We start from the raw sequence: 26,149 nt of genomic DNA on the forward strand, positions 1-26,149 counted from the left end.
ATTGCAATTTTAGAGAATATATCTTCTTTGCACAGGTATCTGTGAATAGTGAGTGCTCTACAGGTAAGCAAGAAATAATGATACTGCAAGGGTGGTTAGGGAATTCCTAAGAGAACACTGAGAGATATGTGTGATTAAGTGAATAAAGTTAGTGAATTGTGCTCTAAACAGTGAAATTTATTTTTAAAAAGTCACTATATAAGTAAAATTCATTATTTTTAAACACTACTCATGTTTTTGCCAGGGGTCCTATGAACAACACAGTTCTTCTGGAGAAAATTAAGGCATGCATAGAGTCCTTAAGGAAAGAAAGAGATGTCTTAAACCAGTTGCAAAGTCAGCAAGAAGTTTTGTCTCAGCATTTGACATGCATGGATAAAGTGTTGACAGAGAGCCAAATGAGGCAGCTGGAGCACTGGTGGCAGCACATGGAACAAGCAGTGCAAAAGAAACACGATCAGGTTGTGGCAGAAATTGATGAATATAACCTGCTTATGAATAAAGCACGGGATATTCAGAGGCTGATACAAGAACAGTATTTGCAAGCAGAGTTACATTCCTCAGCTGCAGGAAAAGCCAAAGACCCTCTCATTTGGACCACAGAGCTACAGGACATTAAACATGGTCTTTCTCTATTAAAAAGAAAGATTGAGCTGCAGATGAAAAGAATTTGGAGTGATCAAGAGAAGGTTGCTTTGGAGAATTCCATACAGGATTTGCAGGGCAAATTGGAAGCGTTATCAGCACAGCAAACTCCTCAAGAGGATATTCAGACCACTGGTCCTGCTCTCATGAAACATGAAATGATGAAGAGGCTGAAAGAAAATATTTCCTGGGTCAAAGACTCACTGTCCCACCTTGATCAGAAAGCAGCACTTTTCCCCAGTGATGTCAAATCACAGATCAGAAATTGTCAGCTTATGAACACGGACATCCTGAACAGAGAGCCTGTGATTGTATCCCTGGATTATGGGCTCCAGCACATCCTTCCCAGCTTGGAGCCAGAGGAGGTCTCTGATATGACCTTCCTTTTACAAACATTGAAGAATTCATACAAGGCTCTTGTTTTAAAATCTGCTCAAAGACTGCAGCACTTGGAGCTGCAGCTGGAGGAGAGGCAAAGACTCACTGCAGAAATAGACAAAGTTCACTCTCAGCTCCGCAAAGCTGAGCTGATGGCCAGGCCTGACCCAAAGCAAAGCAGCACATGCTCAGAGCTGGTGAGCCAACAAGCCATCCTAAAGGAGATGCTAAAGGACATACAGGAAATAGAAGGGCTTATCTCATCCCACTGTAAAGAGAGTCAGGTCACAGCTGGGCAGCTGAGCCTGTCTGAACAGCTCTTCTTGATTGATCAGTTAAGAAGTCTGAAGAACAGAGCAAGGAAGACACAGAGGCAAATTCAAAGTAAACTTCATGAGGTAGAACAAAAGACAGCTGTCTCCAGAGAGTTTGCTGAAGGAATAGCTTCGTTGCAGCAGGATCTTGATGACCTGCAGGATGGTGAAATGAACCTGAAAGATGATGAATTAGTAGGTGCTAAGCAGGGACTGAAGGACAAATGCAAAGCACTGAAAGAAAAAGTGTTAGCTTTTCAGTCAGGTTTGTCACAAGTGATGAAGTACAAGGAAATATTTGAATGTGTAGGTCTGAAATGGGACTCACTGCAGTTGGATGAACTGCAAACTAAATTTTCTAAAATTAAAAATAAAATTAAAGAGAAAATAATACACTTGGAAAATATTGTTAGGGAATGGGATAAGATTCAAGGATTGCTAGATGAAATCCAGACTGTGACATCCACTGTAAGAAAAGAAGCTAATATCCTAAATGATAGCTCCAGCTCTTCTCCTGCTGAGAATGTCATATCTGCACAGATTCTATTGCAGGCAGTTCAACAAATCTTGTGCTTAACCCAGGAGGCAGCAAATCAAATAAACAAAAATGAGGTCTTTGATACATCATTCAAAGAATCTAAGAGGAAAGAAATAAAGAGCCTGGAGAAAAACGTTGAAGAATTAAAGCAGTTTCTTCAAAACTTGGTCTCTGGGCTACAGAGTGTAAACAAGGAAGGTAGCCAGGATGAAGCAGAAAATATATTCCACATCATAAGGCATATTCAATTAGAACTGCAGCAGCCACTTGTGATAGACATAAATACAATGCAGGATGAAAAGCTGCGATGGGAAGCAATTCAGAATATGATGGAAGGAAAGTTTTCTGCTCTTAAATGTCTAATGGAAAAAGAGAGGGAAAAACAAGAAGAGAAATCTCCTGTTGCTGCTATAGAAATAGAGACACTGCAAGGCTGTGAAGCCCAACTGAAGGCAGACATTGCTGCCCGTGTTGTAAGTATATTTAATGAAAGTGAAATATTGACATATGCCTTTCCCCAGTAATTAGATTAGGTGTCTGTGACTGGCATTTTTATGACTCACATCCTCATTTATTGAACAGCTGAACTGGTCTGTGATCATCATCCACCTAGCCACTGATTTGTGGATAGGATAGGAATCATGACAGAAACTAAGGAAACAAAAAAGTTGTGTTCAGTGTGATTATAATCAATCAGTGGGGATTAACACAAGAAAAGAATGGTAAAGAGGAGGAAAAAAAAGGCTGTGTTGAAATATTCAGCTGAAGAGAGACTGGGTGCAGTCATCATGTGAGGCAACATTTTCAATAGTGAAAATGATAAAAAACCCAAGCACCTTGTTTCTGCTATAAAGAGAAGCTTCACTGGTTGGGAATGATCAAGAAGATTAAAGCACAGGTCAAACCAATGTGATCAGGAATGGTGAACATAATTCCTGTTTGGAGGGCAATAAATACATGGCTCTATGACTACATGAGTAGCTAATGTGTTTGCCACATGTCCTCCCTCACCTCCTCAGGCCAGTTTGGGGAGTGCTGGTCTCAAAGACAGCCAGGTGTAACATTCTAAGTCCATGTGGTGATCCAGAGGAGCACAGCAGCCTTATTTTATTGTTCCTTTCTCTTTTTAATGCTTTCAGAGTGCTCTGGAGGAGGCTTGTAGGGCTGGTGAGCTTTATACCGAGGCCCTTCAGAGGGCTGCCAGGTTCCTGGAGGAGTGTGAAGCTCCAGCCCAGGCTGCTGCAGCAGAGCTCTGTGCATCAGTGGAGATCTGTCAGACTCCACACTGGAAAGAGGAAGAGTTCAACTCTGCAAAGGCTGACTTAGAGAACCTGAACTCCAAGCTGAAAAACCTAGTAAAGCCAGAGGACAAAGTATGTCTGGAAAATGCTGTAAGAGAACTGGTGGAAAAGAGTTTGGCATTGAGGAAGAAGGCTCAAAGAAAGGAAGCTGATGAGCAGAGGTGGGTTTAAGAGATCTCCACAGATCTTGTTCCTTACTGTGAGAAACTTGAGCGAAAATAAATCTAGGGTTGTTTCTGCTCTGATAAAAACTCAAGTATTCAGAAATTCCAGCAGCAAGAAGGGTAAGCATTCCTGTTGGTCTCAGGTGTGAGTGTTAAGGAAGGAAAATTGCCAGACAATGGCCATATTACTGCTAATTTACAGTGCAGTTATTTCCTTTATATTCCAAAATGTGGGGTTTGAGTGGGGGTCATAGAGTGCCAGAATGAGAAGAAAGCACATTTCTAGTCTGTAGTGCAGGGCTGGTGGAGGTCAGAATAGTTTCCTGGGGGTCCCTAATTCATGTCTTCCACAGGCTGTTCTGATGGCTTGGGAAGGTGAGACCCAAACAAGGCACAGGCTGTAGTTTCCTTCCTTCAGGTACAGAAGAAATCTGGAGTGCCTTCAGATACATGGATAGAAAAAGTCTGGGAGAGAGACAGTAAATGATTTTTAAACTGCTTGATCATGATCCAGTTATCAGTACCTCAGATATCAAACCTGAAGTGCTTAACAAATTTTAATTGACAATAACTTGCACAACAGGACTAGAAGTTCATAAGGTTTTTTAAAACTTTTATTTTTTTGGGCATTATGGTTGGAGAGAGAAACAGCAACAAATTTTAATTGATCCATTCATTGTTTCATGCAGATATTTTGAAAAACACAAAAGCTACACAGAAACCAAAGATAAAGTGTGTGATAATCTTAAAAAACTGGAAAAGATGCTTAGACAGTCTTTGTCTAAGATTCCAATGTCTTATAAAGAAGCTTTGGAGCATTTGGAAGAAAGCAAGGTAAGAAAGGCTCTGAAGAACTTGAAAAGCTCATGCAAAATGAATCAGCTATGCATGCCATGTGATATCATAGTAGGGAGAAGTGGAATTCTTTATCCTATATTTATGTATATATAAAACCACAGAATATATATTTATATATTTATATATGTATACATATATATTTATATATTTATATACTTGTTAAAAGACCAGGTATAATAGATCATGTGAAATGAGTCTATCATACTGCTGTAGAAATGAGACATTTTATTTACTCCCTCTTTCTGCACAGTCTTAGCCAACAGAACTCCCTCATTATGACCATATTTAACCAGCTCAGTGGAGTGATTGCCATTTTCCTAGAGGATCCTAATCATGATACTGAATACTTAATTAGTACTCCTGACTGTAGCATTTTATTTATTTATATGTTTGTTTTTCCTGTAAGGTTTTAGTCTCCAGCATTGACTCTGCTGAAGAGGATCTGGTGAAGCTGAGGCAGATCTCTGGAGAGGTGATGAGGTTGTGCAGAGGAAGCAACAGGGCTCTGGGCAGGATGGTCACAGTGCTGTGGGAAAACTGGCTGGGTTTGCTTGAGGCAGCCAAAGGGCTGGAAATTACCTGTGAAGAACTAAAGCAGGAATGGAAATTCATCAATGAAGAGGTGAGTTGCTCAACATCTGTAATTCTGGGGTGTGGAGATGGGACTGTGAGTGCAGTGGCCTGTAGAGGGCTGAGGTCAGGGCAGAGCATCATTTCCCACCCGCTGCTGTCATCCCCGCCCTTTTTAACCCAGAGCCAGAAAAGATGAGGATATTTATTCAGTCCTCTGAAGCCAGAGCAGCTCTGCACAGGGCTATGTGCTTTGTTAAAGCAAACTCCGAGGTTTTGTCACGCTTCAAAGGTTCAAGTTCTGACTGTGTAATTCCCAGTAGTTAGTCACCCGTGTGAGTAAATGAATAATGTAACTTCAGATGGTGGAACAAAAAAAGCACTTTATCTCATGCTCTGCCATGGTATTTACTTAGCTGGAACGAGAAACAATCATTCTCGATAAGCTCCAGGAAGAACAGCCAGAAAGCCTTAAAGAGAAAGAAAAGGCCACCAGAGAGGAGCTGGTGGAGTTGCTCGATTTTGTGAACTCATTTGAAGAAAACATCAACCAGCAGCAGCTCCTCTTACTCTTGCTTCTTCACCGGATAAGAAACATCCTGAATACACCTGAAAATGCTGAGGGGGAAGCTGCCCTCCCTGCCTTGTGTGAGATAAAGGCAATGCAGGAGCGCTGTAAAAAGTAAGTGGTGTGAAACTTCTGTTGAAGGTATGAGATAGGACTGTTAACAAGCACAGGATTTTACTGGGTATCAAAGAATATATGAAAGCTGTAATGCAGTTAAAAGGACAATAAATGCTCTCCTGGGTCAGACCAATGCTCCATCTCACCCTTCTGCTGTCTCCAGTATGAGCATTGGGGAATATTGTTTAGGGGGCAGACCTGAGCCTGGCCATATCCTTTGTGGGCTACAATTACTGTAGGAGCAATAGTCAGTTTTAGAGGTTCCAAGTGCTTGTGAATTTTTAGATTTTCCACTTTAAGGAAAATCAGACCTTGTGCATTTTGCAATAATGCAACTTTCATCTGAGTGCCACTGTTTAAAATTCTCCCCAAATGTTTTTTTACAAATCTGATGATTGTATTCACCCTTCTCTGGGTTTGCTTTTGGACATGGTAATCTTTGTGAACAACATCTGCTCTGCCAGCATCTTCACACTGAGAACCTGACCTCTGCTATTTAAATATGCTTGCTCTCTGGCTTGGTCTACCAAATAGCACTATCTGAGGACTCACTTTAGAGAAACTGAGATAAAGTGACATAAAACTCTTAGATTTAATAGTAGAAAAACCCCCTAAATTACAAATGTGGTTCTGGATATATACCTACATTATATCTGTATTAAGCATGCTCTTTGCACCTGCTTAGTGTAGTGTCTAAAACAATGTTATTCTTTCTGGTGATCTTGCATAGGTTGTACAAAAAGGCTCAAGACCATAAAGATTCTGTGAAAGCTGAGATTCAAGAGAGGAACAAGGTCACTGAAGAAATAAGTGCTGTGACAAATGCATTACAGAATGCTGCATCTGTGTTACTGCAGGATGCTGATGGAAAGGCAGAGCAGCTGGAGGTTGGTAACAGCTCTTTTATTGTGATACCCAGGATATCTTCTGGTTTGTGCTGCTGCTTGAACTTGCTTCAGATAAAATCAATGGCAAGGTCTTTGCACACTGACTTAAAGACAATGACTGTCTCAGCAGAATATGCCTGGCCCTGCATGGCCTTGGTTTGTGTTTCTTTCCCTGTGGGGATCTGTAAGCAGGCACAGAAACATTTCCAGATTGCAAAGAAATTCACAGCTAGCTGCATTCCTTTTAGCAAGGGCTGCTTAGGGTACAACCTGCACACTTTCCCCTCTGCCTGCCTATCCAGGGCAGCTCCTGATACTGTGGATGTGATGTCCCACATCAGGGGTTAACCTGGTCAATGATTTTGAAAAATCAAATTGTGATCAAAACCTCAGTGTCCACCAGCAGCCATAAGCAGTCTATACATTTCTGAATTGCCTGACTTTATGGTATGTTTTTCCTAACACTTACTGAATGTGTTTATTTATGATTAGAATTATTTGTTTCAAATTGCTCTTATTACGTTTTTATTGCTTATTGCAAAATTACTGCATTATTTTAAAATCTTGATCAAATATTGTTTCTAATAATATTTAATCCAATTGTCTTTTAACTATGGAACTTTATAATTTATTTATTTTAGGCTATGAAAGTGTAGTACAAATTTGGGCTGTCTTTGCTGAATCTTGTATAAAAACTGGTTGGGTGTCCACAGCCTAACAAAGGGATAGGAAAAATACAGAAGCCAAAAACCATGGTGGCAGATAGGGGATTAGCATGAGAAAGAAATGTTTATTACATTTAGGAAGCTCTGAAAACCCATGAACCAGCATTGCTGTGGTGGGACCTTGGAATTGTCAAAATGGACTGTTTTTCAATTTAAAATTATTTAGAATTAGAGTTGTGTTTGCTTTTTTACTGAGTTCTTTGTGTCCAGAAGGAAATTTTACTACTGCAAGTGCTTTATGCCTGCTCTTTTCCCTCACATCCAAACTTTGCTACTCTGTGCACCTAAAATTCACCCAAAAGTGAGTTAAAACCTGTTCCTGTTTCTGATAGCAATGACACAAGCAAATGCTACCAGCAGTCCCATCAAATGATCTCTTTTTAGCAGTATGTCATAGCAGGCCTGTTCCTTTTGAGAAGGTTGAGCTGAAAGGATTGAAGAATTGATTAATTTTACATAGTCCAAACACCAGTGAGGCAAAATCTGCAGGGCAGTTTCATTCCTTACTTCCAAAGATAATCTAGTTCCTATGAAATTTATAGCACTAGTCAGGACTCCATTGCACCTGTTGAGTGGAAATATCTATTTCATTTTGAGATGACAAACCTGATTTAGCTTGGCAAAAGTTTTAAATTCACCCACACAGATGAAAAGGGGGAATTGTAATTGTCTCTTCCCTCAGGAAAAAAATTGGGACAGTTTTGATAGATACCTGCTTTCCAGCTAAATAATCTGTGAAACATGAACATACAGTAATAAACAGAAACCAATTTGATGGGACATGCTTTGTTTTGGAGATAAGAGTTGTAACTGATTCTTTCCAGTTCAGGTCAGGGAATCTGTGAACTCACATAAATATTGGCACAATCTTAATTGGGGCATTTGACAACAGCAGCCTTCTGTCTGAGAGAATGAGGCACACAGCTCTTTCATGGTTTTGAGGTTTTGGGTTTTTAATGTCAGACCCAGTTGTGGGATAACAGGAAATAAATCAATCTCATTGACTTACATATTTTTTCTGTCCGTTGCATTTGTGTGAAGGAAAAGATTCCCAGGTGATGACTATGAATTAGTGGATTACCATTACTCCTGATTGAAAAAGCAAAGGCAGTTAATTGTAGTGTCTTTCATTGCCTGGTAGGAGGTTTAGATAATTTTAGTGTCTTTCATTGCCTGCTAGGAAGTTTGGATATTTTTTCCCAATAACTTGAGTTAACATTTGAGTTTCCCAAACAGCTGAGCACGAAGGAAAGGATCCATAAAGCAAACAAATGTTCTCCAGCAAACAGAACATTCCAACTTGAAACTCTAGAAAACCTTCCAAGCAAATGAATTTCTTCATTCTTTCTGCAGGAGGACTTAGCTTGGATTTTATTTCTAGGCCACAGGCTGTAGACAGTTGTTCAAGCTCCTTTTAGCTCATAAAACCTGCATTCTTTGTGCAGAACTGGAAACTACTGTTTTGAGAGGAGCCTGCTGTGCCGCTCTGCGTAATTGCCTGAAAGCAGACACTTCAGCCTGAAACCTGTTGCTTTTTGTGGCCTTTGTGTTGTTTATAATAATGAAGGGATGGACGCTGGCTATTAAGCTCTTTCAAAGGGAAAAATGCACCTTTGGCAAAAGGGAGGGCACAAAGGTTAACATTTAATCATGGGAGCTCTTCAGATGGTCCCTTTGCTGAGGCTGTCAATGAGCGTCAGTGCGTCACTTCCCCAGCATGGAGCAGTATCAGGTTTAATTAATTCTTGCAGATTGAAAAGCATCATTTGATTAAATGAGTCACTATTGCTTCGAGTTTATCTGCTTGCAGAGGTAATCAAATCAGGTTTGATACCTCAAACCCAATTTTTCCAAACCATAATTATGGTAGGAAGTATACACCACATTACGTATGTGTGTATATACACATAAATGTGTACATATACACACATGCACTCAGTAAAAACTGGGTAAAACTGCTGAAGTTACTCTTAATTTTGTAGGAGCTTCAGAGTGTGATTGGCAGAGAGAGTCAAGCTCTGGAGGATATCATGGAGAAACTTCGGATCAAGTATTCTGAAATGTACACAATAGTCCCTGCAGAGATTGAAACACAGCTGGAGGACTGCAAGAAAGTATTGCACGACCTAGAAGAGAAGGTAATTGTTGATGTGGTTTTCATATTTGTCTATTTGCAATTTATAAATCATTCCTCATGCGTGGGTCTCTTTTTAGAGTAATCTGATGGTAAGCAGTGTCAATATAACATTTTTATTTTTAAGTAAAAATGGACATGGCGGAATCTTTAGCAATTATTTTTAATATTATGTGGATGCCATCATCTATCCAATCTGACTCTTAAACTGGGAACTAATAGCCAAAGTTGATTGCAAAGCTCACATAGCTTGAGGAAATATTTTCAGAACTAGGTTATTATAGGACTTTGAAACAGGATTTTTTAAAAATGTAGTTTGCACATGTGGTAGGGTATCATGGCATGGGTCTTTTTACCACCTCTGAGAACATGGTTGCCTTCCTTTAGAATCAGGGAATTTAAATAACTGAATCCCATTGCATCAGTTTTTTGCAATATATTCTATCTACAACAGATATAAGTAGTTAGCTGAAAGCAAAATTAAGTGAAAATGGAGCAATATTCTCAGTTTGGGGTCAAATTTTTAGCCTGATACAATTACCATCATTGTTACTTACTCATTTGTTATATTTTAAAAATTAAAAAACCCTTTTCTCATATTTCAGAAATAATAATGTTCAATCCTAATTTTAAATGTTAAGTCTCAGTTAATTTGATAAAATTTGATAAAATAGTTTTGAAATCCAGTTACTTTTTAGTGTCTCTCAAATTACTCATTTTATCTTACGTAAAATATTAAGAAACATATTAACTAAAGCTTATGAGTTTCAATTTGGTTAACTGTATGGGTTCTGTTTCAAAATGGGACTAGTCTTTTCAGAACCATCAACTGGGAAGAAAGAAGAGAAGGAAAGCAAAACAGTATTTACACTTTGGGGATTTTTTGTTGTTTACTGTTTATATCTTTACCAAGATATAAAAGGTTATCCGAAAGCACACATTACCTGTTGGTGTGAAAGATCTGGTCGTGGAATCTAGATAATGTTTGCTTTTCACATTTAGGTGTTGGGAAACAATATAAACTACCTTGGAATTTTCAAAATGCATTTAGGAAACAAATAAAATCATGGTGGAACTGGAGGTCAGTTCAGTTACATATTAGGAGATTTCAGCATGTCTTAAACTTGAGTTGTCATATTTTAATGTCCTTCTGCTTTCTTCTAAACCTGCAAATCAAAAAATGAAAATAAATTGTACATTTGATGCCATAAATAATACATTTTATCCTAGTATTGAAATTAAAATCCTGCTTTGCTGGTGACCAGAGCATTGGCAGATGCAGTGTTTTTATCCTGAAGAAATAGATGTAGTCAGAGGTTGATCTGTTTTCTCATTTCCAGCTGTGTCACATCGCTCATACATGATTCTCTTTTGTTTTGGAGCTGGCACTACAATTAAAGATAATTTTCCATGTTGATATATTCCAGGATAGTGGTGATGGCCAAGTGTTCAGTGGTTACAGCCTGAATTCCTTTTTCCAAAAAGTCTTAGGCACTAAGCACAGACTGACTTCACAAGTTTTGTGGTATAAGCAGGAGTATTTCAGAGAAGGCCTCTATTTCTTTCTGTATATATTTATTTTGATTAATGAAATTTTATCAACACAGCTTGTAAGTACTTTTTAGAGAGGTTGTGTTGGAATCTATAAATTATGTTAATAAAATTAAGAAATCAGTAGATAATTATTAACTAAAGATGGTCTTCATTTCTCATGCCACAACAAGGATAAAGTATTTCAGTACTAGGAGCGTCAAACTGAAATAACTATTGAATTAAAAATCTTTGGCATCAAAGCAGAATGAAACTGTTCAGTGTGCATTTGCCCCCTCAATCCTAGGGCTGCAGCACACAAAGAATTTACCACAATTTAATGATTTCCTGGTGCTTGGCTGACCCTGGTGGGCAGCAGGGTTTAGTAAGAAAAGACGTCAATTTTGGGCAAGATCAAGGACTTTTCTCACTCCCTGCACTTCATCTAGTCCCTAGTAACCTGGTAGCTTATGCTGTGTTGCTCAGTCCTGTGCTCAGGCAATTACTCAACTTCAGCTTTGAGAGTTTTTTCTCTTTTCACAGAAAATCAGGCCCTCCAGTGCACCAGTTTTTCATTTCTGTGGAGTCCTGCAGAGTGAGATTAAGTTCCTCAGACCTTTCTATTTTGATGATAAATCCTCAAGTTTATATTGAGAAGTTGGCTGTGCATTGATGCACTTGGATATTCCCTTATTTGTTACGTGGAAGTCACAGCTGTCAGCTGAGACATAAAGGTGTCATTCTGGCTTTTTTACAGCATAAATCCAAATGTGACCCTTCCCACCATATAACATGAGCAGCCTCTGTCAGAGATGAGAGCAGGGTGAAGCAAAGCACCCAGGGAGCTGCAGTGCCTCAGTGCTTCTTTCCTCAGGGATTGCTTTTCTGAGCCAGGCACTTTCTAATGAGAAGAAATTAGTGAACAACGTGTAGATGTTGAACCTACTCAAATTAATGCTTCTCCCTGCAAGTGTAGCTCTATTCCAGTGTTTTTAACTGACTTGTCAAGAGAAACAAAAAGAATTGGAATATTTTTGGTAAGGTGGTGCACAGAAACATGCAGATCTTTGTAATCTCCCCCGTTGTTTTCTCTTTGCTCTGGCAGGTTAGCTCTGAAATCTTGCAGAACTCTCCTCAGTATGTGCTGAAAAGAAAAGCAGAAACTATTAACAATGGCCTTCAAGCTATTGAAAAGATGTTACAACAGAAGAGTGAAAACATTGCGAAAGCCAAAGAAGTTCAGAAGGTAATCTTTCCAAAAAAATAATCTGTAGGTGTTAAAAGATTTTTTGTTGTTTTTCCAGAGCCTAGTTTAGCATAAAGTGGTCTTCCATTCATTTTATATCTGTGAAAGGAAAAGTACAAGCAAGCATTTAACTGGTGAATATTTATCAATTCTTTCTCACAGGGAAATCCATGCTTTTTCCAACTGTGAATCACACCAGATTATGCAAAGTGTTCTGTTGTCATCATGTCAGTTCTGAAACCTTTGCAATTCATGTCCCACATGCAGAACAAATGATGCTGATGTTATCTTTGAGCCTCACCTTCTATTTCATTTCCCTTCTCCCCACATGCAGCAAATTTGGGATATGCTGGACCTTTGGCATTACAAGCTCAATGAGCTGGATGCAGAAGTGCAGGACATCGTGGAGCAGAACTCCTGCCATGCACAGGAGCTGATGGATATCCTGGTGGCCCCCCTGCAGCAGTACCAGCAGGTCTCACAGCGTGCTGAGCGCAGAACTGCCATTCTCAACAAGGTAGCTGCAAATGGAACAGCTTTTCAAAAATCCAAACCTATGGAAAACCAGAGGGAAGGCTCTGCATGACACATCATCAGAGGGTGTCAAATGAATGGAGTCACTAGCCTGCTGTGGCAAGGCTGATTGTAGCTGGAGTTTCTGGAGTGGCTGCCCCACAGGACTGGCTCAAGCCTTGGTTGAGGGGTTTGTATGGGGAATTCTTGCCCCTGGGTGCGTGGTGAGGTGGTTCTCCCAGACTTTGCTAATGGGCTGTCCATGAAAGTGCAATTGCCACATAAATTGTGACAATGCCTCCATGAACTGTAAACATGCAAGCACCAGAATTACTTTGGTGAGATGGGATAGCCTGAAGTCATGAAACTGTTTCAGAAAAATGTTTTTTATTTCATCATGCTATTTTAACTGACCATTATGCAAATGCATCCTATTTTCTTTTAATCTTGTTCATAGATGCATTTATCTTATACAATGAAGTAATTAACATTTGACTTTCTGTAAAATTCTGTCATTTCCTAGGCCACCAACAAGATGGAAGAGTATGAGGAGCACTTGAAGGATGTGAAAGATTGGATAGAAAGCACCAACAGTTTGCTAAGAGCTGATGCTCAGCACGACTCTGCAAAAAGCTTACACAAGCATACTGATGAGCTCCAGGTAAGAATTGGTGCAGATAAATGCTCCTGTTAGACCCTGTTGCTCTGCACAGATACAGTTTTCCATTCTTAGTTCTTACTGATACAAGTAATTTACCATTTTCAGTAAATCCTTTAAGTGAAAAATATTTATAGTTGAGACTCATGAAATACACATGTTTTTTGTGCTGGACACACCTATCTTGTGCAAATGCTGAACTGTTTTACAATTTCCAGAAATGTGTGATTGTCTTCTGTTGAGTGGCTATGGTCAGTTTTTACTGCCTGCATATATAAGATTCTTTCTATACTGTATATGAGCCAAACAGGCAAAGTGCTGGTTTACTGATGTCTGTGTGTTAGATGGAAACTTTGAAGTGAGTTGTGGTTTTGAAGATTGTGTTCACTGTTTCTTGAAAGTAATTGTGATTGGTAATTTTAAAAATCAAATGTTTGTAACATTACAAGGAAAATCAGGGCCAGTGCCAAAAAAAAAAAAAAAATCGGGCAATTTTGTACTTAAAATTAGAGTTTTCTGTGCATCCACTCCTTGGCTTAGACCAAGTGAGAAAGTTGGTGTTCTAAACAGATTTTTGTAGTAAGACTAGTAAGAGTTCTTGACAGGAAGTAGCTGCCCATTCTGGGCTGATGTGTTACAAAACATGTAGCCACAATGGGGAGAATGTGATTTCCAAAACCCATGAACATTTCTTGTGGCAAAAGCTTATTGTCTCCTGTGTTTGTGAAATGGAATGTTTTTGTTTGGGCTGGGCTGTGAAACTAGTGGATTTGGAAATGCATTAGAGTGGAAATGTGCGTTCAGTCCTTTCCTTCACACCCAGACAAATGGATCATGTGTATTTCTTGCAGCCCTCACTGTTCTTCACGTCAGTGTTCACTGCAGTTCATCCAGTTCATTGCAGGGGAAAAGACCTCACATCACACACAACTGGCCTGATATTTTTTGGAGCATTTTGTTCCTTCTAATCCTTACCTCTATAACTTTAATGTTCAGCCCTTATGTATCAAACTAAGCTTCTACTTTGTCCCCAGATGGCTTTGGAAGACTCAGAGCAAAAGCAAAATCTTCTGCACGGTATCTTCATGGAGCTGGAGGAGCTGTCACCCATATTTGAAACTACCAGTGTAACACAACAGATGAAGGAAATGGATGTTCATGTAGCAGCTTTACAGCATGAGATTGCAGAGATTCTTCCACAAATCCTGCATGTGGCTGATGTAAGTCTGGGTGACCCATAACTGCCTATTATCAGAGCTTCATCATATGTTAGGAAATGCAGATTATATCACCTGCATGGAAAACAGGGTGCAGTGCTGGTTGTTGTAGGTGTGCCAAGCAATGAGATTATTTTTTTTTTTTAAACAAACCATTAGAAGGCATTCAGTAACTAATTAAGCTCAGGATTAGCACAGGATGTAGGAGGAAAGGCTTGGAGCCTGGCTCTGTTCAGCCCACAGAAGCTTGGGGTGAGTGGTTGATATTGCTACTGTTTGCTGCTACATGCTTGGAGATCACAGACAGGATTGGGCCAGGCTGTTCTTGGGGTGCTCAGCAAAAAGATGAGCAGTAACAGACCCCAAGTGTAACAAATGAAATTACATCTACATAGGAGGAGGGATTTTAATTTTGGGTTTTTTTTTTTTTTGCAGTGAAATTGGTCAAACACTAGATCAGGGGCTCCAGGCAGGGGTAATATTCCCACAACAAGAGATACCCAAATCTCAATAGGATCAGACCCCAAGTGCCCTGGTTTGATGGGTAGCAGAGACCGTTCAAGGTCCCTTCCAGCCTAATCTACTTTGTGACTCTCTGAGAGTTCACAAACAGGTGCCTGTGGGTTCCTTTTCCATCTGACATAAGTATCTTCCTACTGGAAGCTGCACCAGTGTAATTGTAGCACTTTCCTATTCTGATAACTATCACCACTAGAAGACTGTCTTCTCACTACTGGTAATTTCTAATGTGAATTTTTAAGGATATTTCATTTCTATATTCAGGGTTTAAAACAGATGATTTTGAATACTTAATTTATTTAGAAGTTATGACTTAAAGTAATTTATAACAACTAGCCATTTGATCGATAGCATCCATTAACATAGCCTGCATATGTTTAACTTATTTGTCAGTATTTATTTTTAAATTTAAGTGGAAGACAGAAATGCAAGTTAGCTTTGGTGGTTGGGCTATTTATAAATACTTTCTTTGTTCCCAAAATCTAGGAGTTGGATGCCATTGAATCTCATGTGAAAGTGTTTGAGAAAGATATTGCAGAAATGAAGACAATCCTGTCATCAGAAGATCTGTTAGAATTTTCTCCTAAAGACCAACTTAAACATGGACAGGTCTGTGAAAACTCCTATCTAGGCTTTTTTTTTTTTTCCCTGATCAATGTAAACCCTGAGGTGAGACTGTTGAGAGACCTTTTCAAGAAGCACAGTCATGCTTTGAACACAAAACTCTTAAAATTAAAGCACTATTAAGAATATGGCCACAGAGAACTCGAGTGTGTAACTGAAGCACATGTCAGGCATAGCTGCCACATTTGAGGATCTCCATTTTTTGGGAAGTTTATGGCCTGATTTTCAGGAGACACTTGGTGCACACTGCTCCACTTGGCACCAAATGGAAATCTGAACTTAGGAAACTGTTTTTCCAAAAATTGAGGCAAAATTTAGCAGATGATTGTTTTATTTCACGCCACATACAGTCCACAGTTTTATCTGCCTAAAATACAAAAAACATGGGTTCAGTTTTGGGTGAGGAATAAAAATATCATCATACTTCTTATAGCAGTGTAACTCTTACAGCAAAGCTGTGCAGCTTGGTTACCCAGAGAGCAATTTTCTAATAACTACATTACATGGAAAAACTGAAGTAATATATTTTCTGGAAAATAATGTTCACCTGCTTCCTTACTGTAAATCAAAGCCTGGATAGTGCAAAAAAATTCCTAATACAGTCGGCTTATGAATGAAAGAATAAGCATCTCTATTTCCACTGGGGCATTTTAAAACAAAATCTTCTTGAGAGGGAGTTTAACAAAAATGTCAGTAATTAAAAGGCCTTTAGGTGGTTTGTATTTATATTATTTTTTTCTTCTGGAGTTTGCTGCTGAATGAGGTCCCAGTAGGATTTCATGTTTCTTAAGGAGAACCAAGAAGTTTTGAGCTGCTATTGCCATTCTTTCATAAATTGATCACTGAGTTTTCCATAAAGCATGTATTGTGCTATGAAACTGCACGTTTCTGTTCATCCCAGACTGATCAAGGTGGTTGTAAACTGTTCAGTCACTCCAAGTATTGTGATATGAAATGCTGTCCCTGACAGGAGAGCCACCTTCAGGGGTTTCTGCTGACTTCCATCTCGATTCATTATCTCACCTCTGTTGATAAGACTGGTTTTAGGACCAGCATAAAATAACTGCTTGGCTAGACAAAAGACAAAAACCAGAATTTGCCTAAAGTGACATCAGAGAATTTGCACCACTTCAATTATCTTCACTGCCAATAAATGTTCTGCTTTGAAATGAGCTGCTGAGTGAATAGCAACTAATCTGAATGTAGGCCCTTTTTTGTCACTGTGCAACTTTGTATATACAGAAAAAACAGAATTGTAAATGTAACTTGTATCTTTGCCTTGCTTTAGACAAGCTCAATGTGTATTTTCATGTACTTGTTCCAAGAACAAGAATCACAGAATATTCCGAGTTGTAAGGGACCCACAAGGATCATAGACTCCAACTCTTAAATGAATGGTCCATATGAGCATTAAAATTTCTTCCTTCTTAAATGGGAAATTCACCAAAGAGGGCTTTTCCTCATCATTAGTGTAGTATAAATTTATGGTGTGGATTTTTCTAACTCAATATCACATCCATAATCTCTGTTCTATCCTGACAGGTTATACTTGAGCATGTTGGTCCCATGCAGAAAACTATTGTTCATATACAGTCCTATGAAGATGGTCTTCGGCTGCCAGGGCTAAAAATGCAACCATTCTCAGTCTTCCAAAGAGCAAGACAACTCTTGAGAGAATTGAAGAAATTAGAAAAAATTACTAGGGAACAAAATGAGCTACTGGAGGTAATTGATTTTTTTTTTATGGTCACCTGTACCACCTTTTATTTAAGTAATTTTCATCCTTAAACGCTATTGCTTTTGCAGCCATATAGTTACACCTACTGTATCTTCTGTGTAATGGTTTGGGGATTTTTTTAGTTCTTTTTTCCTATTTAATTTGATCCTGCAACAAAGCACACTGAATAGTCTTGACATACATTTCAGTTTTCCAATTCAGTCACAGCTAACAATATACTGTAGAAGGAGAGAAGGCTAAGGTGTTGCACTGGTGATTTGAGTCCAGTGTTAGATGCAGGTGCTCACATCTGCAGCGTTCAACTCCTGAAACTCACCTTGACCATGGAAATTCTTCTTGACAGCCATTAGACAGCAATTGCTGACAGCAGAAGGTCTTGTACTAATCCAAATCAGTGAGCCAGGAAAGTGACCCTACAGCTGTCTTGTGGTTAATTCACTGTTTTGAGGCAGGCCAGCATGTGATGGGGTCTTAGAGATGCTGCTGGCCAGGCCAGGTTTGGAAACAGAAGGGAAACAACAACAGAGAAGGCAATGCTGGCGGGTCAGGGAGTGTTAACTCGGGGCAGGGAGAGTTATGGAACAGCTCCAAACCTCAGGGAGTCTCTGTGCTGCACTTCACTGAGCACTGTGGTTCTACCAGCTTAGGGAAATTTTTAATTCAGGCCCTGGTTGTGCTCCATTGCTCAGGCTGGAGGAAGTCTGGAGTTTGGTAACGCAGGTTCCCACGGCAGCAGAGGAATTAAAAGTTCTCGTGTGACCCATCTATTTCTTGGCAGGATGCTGACAGCATCTGGGACGATGTTACATTATCTTTGCTTATTTGGTTTTCCTAAGCTGTTAGAGTAAGGCAGAATGCTTTAAAACATCTAAATGGGCGCTTCAGAGGCCAGGCAAACAAGTGACAGCTAAAACTGGAATGTTCATTTTTGATTTTCACTTTGAGAAATTAAGAGAAAATCTCAAACATGCCACATGACTACTGCATGATTGGAGTCAGAAAAAAGCAGTGACTATATTAGATCTGTTTAATCCCTAGAGTCTCTTTTTTTTTTTTTTTTTTTTTTTTGGTCCATACAATCAATTTCTTATGTCCAAAAATGGACGTGGTAAAATGTACCTTTTTTAGAGTTAGCAGATCAAATAATGGAGAATTTTCAAAACACTTTAAAAGCATCAGAAACAGGGTGCTTTCCATTTATCAATTGTTCTAATGACACTAGTAACTGGGTTTTGTGCAGTATTAGGTCAAATTTTAGATTTTTCTCCTTTTTGTAAAGCTGTGACCTCTTTTTGCTCAGCATTTGCCTTTATCTTGTAGACACCCAACAATCTGTAGCTGAGTGAAATTTCTTTGTGAGAAAACAGATTGGAAAAATTGCAATTCTTGGCAGCTAGTGTATCAAACTGTGCAAAAGTGATTTTCCAGTGCAGTTGAGTGGGTTGAAAGCAGCAGTACTACAATACAAGTGTAGCACCAGCTAAGGAGTAACAAAGGATAAAGCCATTAAACCATGGCATTTTGAGTGCTGCATTAAAAAGGTGGTAAGAATACTGCTAGAGAGGAAAGCAAATGGGAGCCATGCTTCCTATACAAATATATACATTTTTTTTCCCCCCCTGGGGATAGTCTTTGGATGACTTTGCCCATATTTTGGTATGGATGAGGCAATGGAATATTGCACCAGTAACTTTTGTATAATTAAGTTGCATTGTAACACCTGAAACAGTAAGTCAGAAACAAAGCCTGTAATAGGTATTGAAAATGCTCTGGGGCAGGAGTTTAAATGACTTAGTTCTCTGTGGAATGTTGCCCTCTGAATTTTTATTATGGTCTGTTAAGTTCCACACCTAAATAACGTCATCAGGAAGAAGATTTGGAAGCCACATCTGCTTTTACTGGTTTTGAGTGCAAGAGTGTGGTGTTATTTGCATATCTGATGATTTACTGGTCTCATTTTCACTAAGCTCTTCCAAAACAAATACACCGTGGGTAGGTGGGCCTTTTCCATGGGTAGGTCTTCTGGAGTTACCACAATATGAAAAGTAAAGAGCAATTGCTAACCAGGAAATAACTCAAAAGAAAGGCAGCACTTGTAGGAAGAAATCCAGTCCCACATATGTGGCATAATTTGTTATATTGGATAAAGGATACACTCAGATTTTCTTTTCCCTGAGTAGAAGGCAGAAACTAATTAATTATCTTCAGGTAAGTGACTATATTCACGTACTGGTCCATGACAGAAGACATTGGAGTCTGTATATGAAATATTCAGACTCTTTAGATAGTCTAGGAAATTTGAGGTAGGACTCAGTTTATTACTAAACAGTCCTATTCATATTGAATTGAAGGTGTGAATAAGACAATCTTCCTTTTAGGAGGTCTTCTTTTACTTTCTCATTAAAACAGAGCAGAAGACCTATTCCTTTTTCTTTCCTCTCTGATTCTTTGCCTGTGGCACTAAGATTATAGGCCACAACTATCCTCCCTTTCAAATTGGCTTTCCTTTTTTTAAGTGTGGAAAATAGTTTCTTCTCACTTTTAATTCCTGTAAAATTATAATGGTTATTTAGAACCTTATTAGCCTGCATTTTCTTGAGAGGGAGTGCTGCTGTGAAGAAGTGACTGAAGAAATGGCACTGCTGCTGCTGACAGCAGGAAGAGTCTGTGCTCTGAGAGGCAGAGTCTGTGAACACTTTGCAGTGAGGTCTTTGACCTGGTGGGTCATTCAGGTGCTGCTGGCAGCACAGTAGGATCAAGCCTGGTGGCTTCATGGTTTCCTTATTACCTTTTGCAGGCCCCTGAGGAACAGCCCTTTGTTGTTCTTTGGTTGTCAGCCTCTGGGTCCAGAAACACAGAGCCACCAAATTCTGTGCATATTCAGTGTTTTCACAAAATATTCTGACTTGTAGATGTGACAATTTCTTAATGGCTGTGACTGACAAATATGAGTGTGTGGGGAGATTGCCCATTTCTGCATAAACACAAAGCCTGGGGGGGGGGTCAAGAGATTTTGCTGTCACTTTCAAAGTAAAAGTGAATTTGCTGTTTATAACATGTTTTCCTATAAGCCATGTAAACAGAAGTAGTTCACGTGGTGGGAATGCTTATAATTTTTATTGCAAGTATTGAAATAGTCAGTGTGGTTGGGTTATCATCTGAGCTGCAGTGTTTGCCTGGTGTACAGCACAGTTCATTTTTGGTCAGTTTTATTTTTGGTTTTGCAGAACTAGCTGGCAGTTCTGAGCACCAGTAAAAACCAGTTAGGCTTTCTACTTGATATGAAACCCTTTAATTTCTCTCTTTTTCACAATCTTTCCTAAATTGTAATGAATGTGGTGAAATCTGCTCCATCTCCATTCGATAGCCAAATTCCAAGTTCTGCTCTGGAGTTCGTAGATAGAATATTCCACCATACTTAAATGTGGGTAGAGCAGCTTGTTTGTTTTTAGCAAGTGAATAATGAACTTAGTGAGGGATGGGGCTGTGCAAAGTTAGCAGAACAAACACAGATTCTGGTACACATAACTGCAGGTACAAAAGAGGCTTCAGTACTCTTCAGTTCAACTTTGCTTCCTTACTGACTTGTTTGTTTATGTACTCCTTATTTCAAAATTATTTATGGAGACTTCTATTTCACAGGAAACTGTAAAGAAAACAGAAGAATGTGAACAAGAAATTGAAAAGTTGAAACAACTCCTAAAGAACAATTTGGGTGAAATATCCCATGAAGATCAACCAGAGGCTCAGAAGACTCCTTGTCCAGAGGTGGGTTTCATTCTTTCCATTCCTTATCCTGACTAGCACTAATCACGATGATGCAGAGCACTGAGAAATAGTGATGATTCCCTCCTCCACAGTCAAGCAGGCAATTGAATGCCATAGTGTGACCATGCAATTAATTACAATTAATATTACTTTGCAAGTATATCTTTCACAGCATACTCCTTACTGATTTTGATGTGTCATTTATGCCTATATCAACTTGGAAGAAAAATTGGGTGCTGTTTTCACAACAACTGTTTTGGTGAAACAATATGCAGCACTGAGAGTTTACCTGTGCTCAGCATCCTGCTAATTTTCCTGAGGTGGCAGCTTGGGATAGTGCCTAAGGAGAGAACCAAGTCCCTTTCTGATCACTGGTTATGCAATGCTACTTTTGGGGATTCTGGTTAGGGTTAGATTCATTAATCTTCTTTCTTTGTCCTCACTGCCACACTGTGTTTTCATCACTGGTAAACATGTGTTGCTTTTCTCTCTACAGTCAGCTGCTTTCTGTAATGGATGAATTGATGCTTTTAATGCAAAAATAAGATGTGTTTTAAGGATAGCACTGCAGAAGTCAGGAAATTACTAATTAAATGTAATAACTATTTATAAAGTGCCTCTGAAATGCTCAGTTTTTTCCAGTCACTCACAGTAGAGTTAATACACTTGGATTGTACTTGCCTAATAACTATAATCACTCAGTAGGCTCCTAAGTACATAGCTGCTCTGCTGTCAGCTGGTTGGATGTTGGAGGCTTGATGTAGTGCTCAGCATGACTCATTTCCTGATTCTTCCTTGTTTTTGTCTCTGAGTGTAGGATTTTATGTTTAATAGTTCTTGTTTTAGCAGAAAACTTGTCAGATACAGCATTGAATGAATAGAAGTGGGCAGTGGAATTGCCCAGCGTACTGAAGGATTTCAAAAAAAGAAGTGATTTTAAGAAAGATTTGGTTTCTGAGGAGGTTATGGCTAATTAAGTTTGCAAAAGAGTAGCTGGCAAATCACTGCTGGCAGGTCTCCTGCAGTGAAATAAATAGATATATTGTTCCTAGTGGGCATTTATAAAAACATGCCAAATTGTCATGGATGTCTGTTTCTTTGTTTCAATGTCATTTTCGTTGCTTTACCTTTGGATGATTTTATCTTGTGGTTTTGAGTGTACAAAAGGAAGAAAGCATTGTCAGAGCAGAGTTCCCATGTCCTTTGAAAATTTGCTGGAGTTCTTCCCTCCACCTTTGCTGTCATGCTGCCATTCCAGAGCTATTAACAGAAGCTGTAGTGGAGACAGGAGCAGCAGTCTCAGTGCTTTCATCTGCCACAGATTATTACTTGCATAACATCACTAATGACAGAGTGTGGTGTGGAGCCAGTGCTGTTCTCACTTCAAGCCTGTGATCACTGAGCCCAGTGTGCAAAGGGATATTTAGCCAGGTTTCAGTCTTCTGAGCAAGTAACAGTGCTTCAATGAGCTTTAGCACTTTCAGTGATGGAGTAAGTAGAACAATTCATTCCATGTCCTGTCTTACTCTGTTATTTGCTGGGATTTCTTGGTTCACCTGGAGGCTGGATGGTAAGGAATGCCCTGGAGAAAACTCTAAGGGCAGAACACTGGCTGGAGTAATAGTCATGGCCAGGAAAGAGACCAAGACAGATTTATTTCTCCCTCTGTTAGTGCAGTTACTTGGGTTATTGTTTAGTCTCTGCAGAACATTAAATATTTTCCTTAAGCTTTATTGGGATCCATTTATTTCTCCCAGTATTATATTCAAAGACATGGGATAATTTTGACCACATCCCCAAGACCCACCAAATGGTTTGTCTCCTTTGGGCCAGCTTCAGCAAAGACTGAGCCCTAAGCTACCCTCATTTGCTGTCTTTGCCCTCCTCAGGGCTTTCCCAGGTGTTCACTGTCGGGCTGCCAGAGAAGGTGCTTGGAAGTACCATCACCTGCTGTGACACACAGAGTAATGTAGCCCATCTGCATTCCCTTTGGAGGAAGCTGGTGTTCTCATGGATATGCAGGACCTAGTTAGAATTCCTTCCAGCCTGCCACATTTCCTTCCACACTGTCAGCTTCTGCATCCCAAGTGGCAAGGGCTGTTCTGAGCTGAATCTCTTGCTGTTGGTTTGCATGTACCTGGACATCTCCTGTAGTAACAATGGGGAACTGTCCCAAAGCCCAGAAAAAGGAAAAGGAGAAGGGGGAAGTAGCTCCAGTACCAGTAAGATACATCAGTGGTGTCATCTGTTACATTGCTGTTTGGTTAAATGAGGAAAATGGATGCTTACAGATGTTGTTGCTTCTTAGGGAGAAATGGAAGCTGTAAAAGAAGAAATCATAAAGCTGTGCCAAAGAAAGGAAGATTTCCTTACCAGGATGAAAAATTCCATGTCTGAGCTTCACCAGTGCCTACAGCAAGAAGTGCCTGAAGCAGCAGCTGAACCTCCAGCCTCTGTGTTAGCACAGAGTGACCTGATTGGGACTGATGTTCCTGCTCAGCAGGTAAGTGGTCACTCACCTGAGGGCCAAAGAGGGGAGGTAAATAACCCTTCCTGCTCCTGGAGGAGTGGCATGTGAGAGAGGAGCACCCCTGCCCCTGTGAATCAATACTGTCTCTCCTCCCCTTTGTGTTCAGAAGGACAGAGAGTGAGACATGTCTAGGAGAAGGTAGGAGAGGTGTGCCTCTGGTTATTTCTTAGCATCCTTCACTTTCAACATGAAGTTTTCATCAATCAACACCAAAATGCTTCATTTGTAGTTTTGTTGATAACCAGTTTTTCTGGGATTTTCAACAAATTATTTTCATGGGGCAAAATGAAATTTGTCCCTTTTGTAGCTGTGCTATTGCAACCTAACAGCATCAAATTCCAATTTTCAGAGGTGCTTAGAACCTGTAGCTTTCAGTCACTTTAATGTTGGTTGCCAGATGTTCAATGCTTCTCCAAAAGTGGATCTCAAGTGGTAAATTTTTTTGGTTTACAAGCAGAAGTGAAGAGGCTTTTGCTGTTGTCATGATTAATTGGGTTGCTTCTCTCTGTGTGTTTTTGTAGTTGAAAAAAAGAGGAGTGATATCTCTTCTGCCTTCCTTAGATGAAGAATCAGAAGACTGTTCTTTACACAGCAAGGTGAGTTTAGTGTATTCTATATGTATACAGCTGTGTATGTAAGATAGCAGATTTTGGTAAAGCAGGAATTATGGAAAATGTGAAAATCTGGAATATTTCAGAACAACTTAAAATATATGTTATCACTGCAGGATACAGAGGAATTGCACTTCAGCCAATATTCCAGTGCAGTATTACACAGCACCTTGTTCAACAGCCTGGAGAGCTTTTGCCTCACTATTGATACAAGCACTTCAGTTTCAGGGTTTCTCACTCTGCACCCTCACTGGTGCAATTTTCTTTACATGTAGGATTTCTTTGGGAACAGGAGAAAGAAAGATAGTGTCTTGTTGTTTTGTTTGGGTTTTTTTTTAATATTGTAAAAAATGAGAATATTCTGTGGTCTCTAGAGAGCATTATCAGTGTCATCCAGCTGCCATTCATCTTGCAGCAGAGCTGTAGAGAAAGAAGAGAGGTAGAATTTGGGAAACACAAATATGGATAGATAAACAAGGCAGAAAAGCAAAGTGTTAGGAGAAGTTTGCAGTGCCTGGAAGAATATCTGAGCTCCCTGGTCACAAGCTAAAGCTGAGCTGTTACTGCTTTCAAAGGGAAGTACAGCCACAGAGAAAGATGCAAGCTTTTGGCCTTCAGAAAGAGATGATGAAAGGCTCAAGGAAGACAGTGCAACCTCCTGGTCTTCTGGTACCTTGTCAGATGGCATTGTTCAGGTAATGCACTTGGGTTTATCTCTGTGGAGGTGGGAACTCACCTTTGTGGGAAAGATCTTCACAAGTCCCAAGTATTGCTGAAGCTGCACTGCAAGAGAAGTGTAGAAATGCAGGACAAGGTGGCCATATTAATATCTTCCATCTCACACTAAATTTTGCCATTTAGACTCTCTTTTTCTGTTGTACATATTGGTTGGACTCAGTGACCTTGAGGGTATTTTCCAATCTAAATGACTCAATGATTCTAATTCCTTTTAGCTTCACAAAATCCCCAAAGGATTTAGTAGGAGCAACGTGTTTGACTGATTCCTGAAAAGGTTCTAAAAATGTGGGGGTGATTTGTGGAAGAGGTTCTCTTTGTGCATGAGAAAATCAGTGTCTGGGACACCCAATCAGGTACAGTTTTGGTGTATTCTGTTCTGCTCTTCATGGTGCCTCAGTAAAGTTGTGACAGCTGTAATTGTTTGTTTCTGTACATCAGTGCCACAGGCATAACAGGACTGCTCTTTGTGAATATTCTTGGACCAGGACCACAGTCTGTTGCATGGTTGCTGCTCTTTCAGACTTCTCTAGCACCACAAGGCAGTGGAACATAGAATCAGAAAGTCATTTAGGTTGGAAAAGACCTTTAAGATTGAGTCCAGCCATAAACCAAACTCTGCCAGGTCCACCATTAAACCATGTCCCAGAGTGCCACATCTGTATGGAAGATAAGAAATATTTCCACTGTTGCCTCTCTCTCTCCAGGATGAGGATGTTATAACTGAATCACACAGTAAACATGATGAAGAATCATCTCTGCAAACTTTGGAGGCTGCTGAAGGTCCTGGCACAGGCGATGGCAGCCTGGCTATGGTGAGTTTGCAGGCCTGAACAAGGTCACCTCCTGAGTAAGATTTGTGACCTACCTAGTGGGCAGAGGCCCTGGTCCATTGTGGTTTTGCTACTGCAGTTTGCTGCAGTATGATGTGGTGGGACACCTGCAATCCTTTCTGGGCCTCTTCCTATTGGTACTCTGGGTAATAAATTTTCAATTGCTCCTTGAAAGTGCAATTTTCTAGGGAAAAAAAATGGAGCATTTTCAGCAAGGAAGCTGTTGTCATTCATACAGGCATGAATGGAGGGGTTTGAGGGACTGGAACTAGATGACCATTAAAGGCTTCTTCCTAGCCAAACTATTTTATCATTCTGTGATGACACTGATAGTTAGGACAATGCATTTTGGCTCTTTTTTTTTTTTTTTCTGCCAAATCTCATTTTAATATAAAGCTTGTGCACTAGCACTGGCCATCTCATTTGCC

The 26,149-nt window shown here is 39.7% G+C and overlaps 1 protein-coding gene across 3 annotated transcripts in view; it reads left to right on the forward strand.

Moving 5' to 3' along the window:
• SYNE2 (spectrin repeat containing nuclear envelope protein 2) overlaps positions 1–26,149 on the forward strand; it is a 179,467-nt gene that overhangs the window by 81,024 nt on the left and 72,294 nt on the right. For all 3 annotated transcript variants that reach the window (XM_077783923.1, XM_077783922.1, XM_031504904.2), the window contains 18 exons: positions 245–2,348; positions 3,015–3,337; positions 4,030–4,174; positions 4,605–4,820; positions 5,185–5,450; positions 6,184–6,340; positions 9,048–9,203; positions 11,835–11,975; positions 12,310–12,492; positions 13,012–13,149; positions 14,181–14,366; positions 15,369–15,491; positions 17,049–17,231; positions 20,887–21,012; positions 23,321–23,515; positions 24,064–24,138; positions 24,729–24,848; positions 25,596–25,703. In XM_077783923.1, coding sequence (XP_077640049.1) covers positions 245–2,348; positions 3,015–3,337; positions 4,030–4,174; positions 4,605–4,820; positions 5,185–5,450; positions 6,184–6,340; positions 9,048–9,203; positions 11,835–11,975; positions 12,310–12,492; positions 13,012–13,149; positions 14,181–14,366; positions 15,369–15,491; positions 17,049–17,231; positions 20,887–21,012; positions 23,321–23,515; positions 24,064–24,138; positions 24,729–24,848; positions 25,596–25,703 — 4,945 coding nt within the window. The remainder of the gene's footprint in view (positions 1–244; positions 2,349–3,014; positions 3,338–4,029; positions 4,175–4,604; positions 4,821–5,184; positions 5,451–6,183; positions 6,341–9,047; positions 9,204–11,834; positions 11,976–12,309; positions 12,493–13,011; positions 13,150–14,180; positions 14,367–15,368; positions 15,492–17,048; positions 17,232–20,886; positions 21,013–23,320; positions 23,516–24,063; positions 24,139–24,728; positions 24,849–25,595; positions 25,704–26,149) is intronic.

Source organism: Lonchura striata, chromosome 6 (assembly GCF_046129695.1).
Source record: "Lonchura striata isolate bLonStr1 chromosome 6, bLonStr1.mat, whole genome shotgun sequence".
In the NCBI taxonomy this organism is placed as follows: Eukaryota; Metazoa; Chordata; class Aves; order Passeriformes; family Estrildidae; genus Lonchura; species Lonchura striata.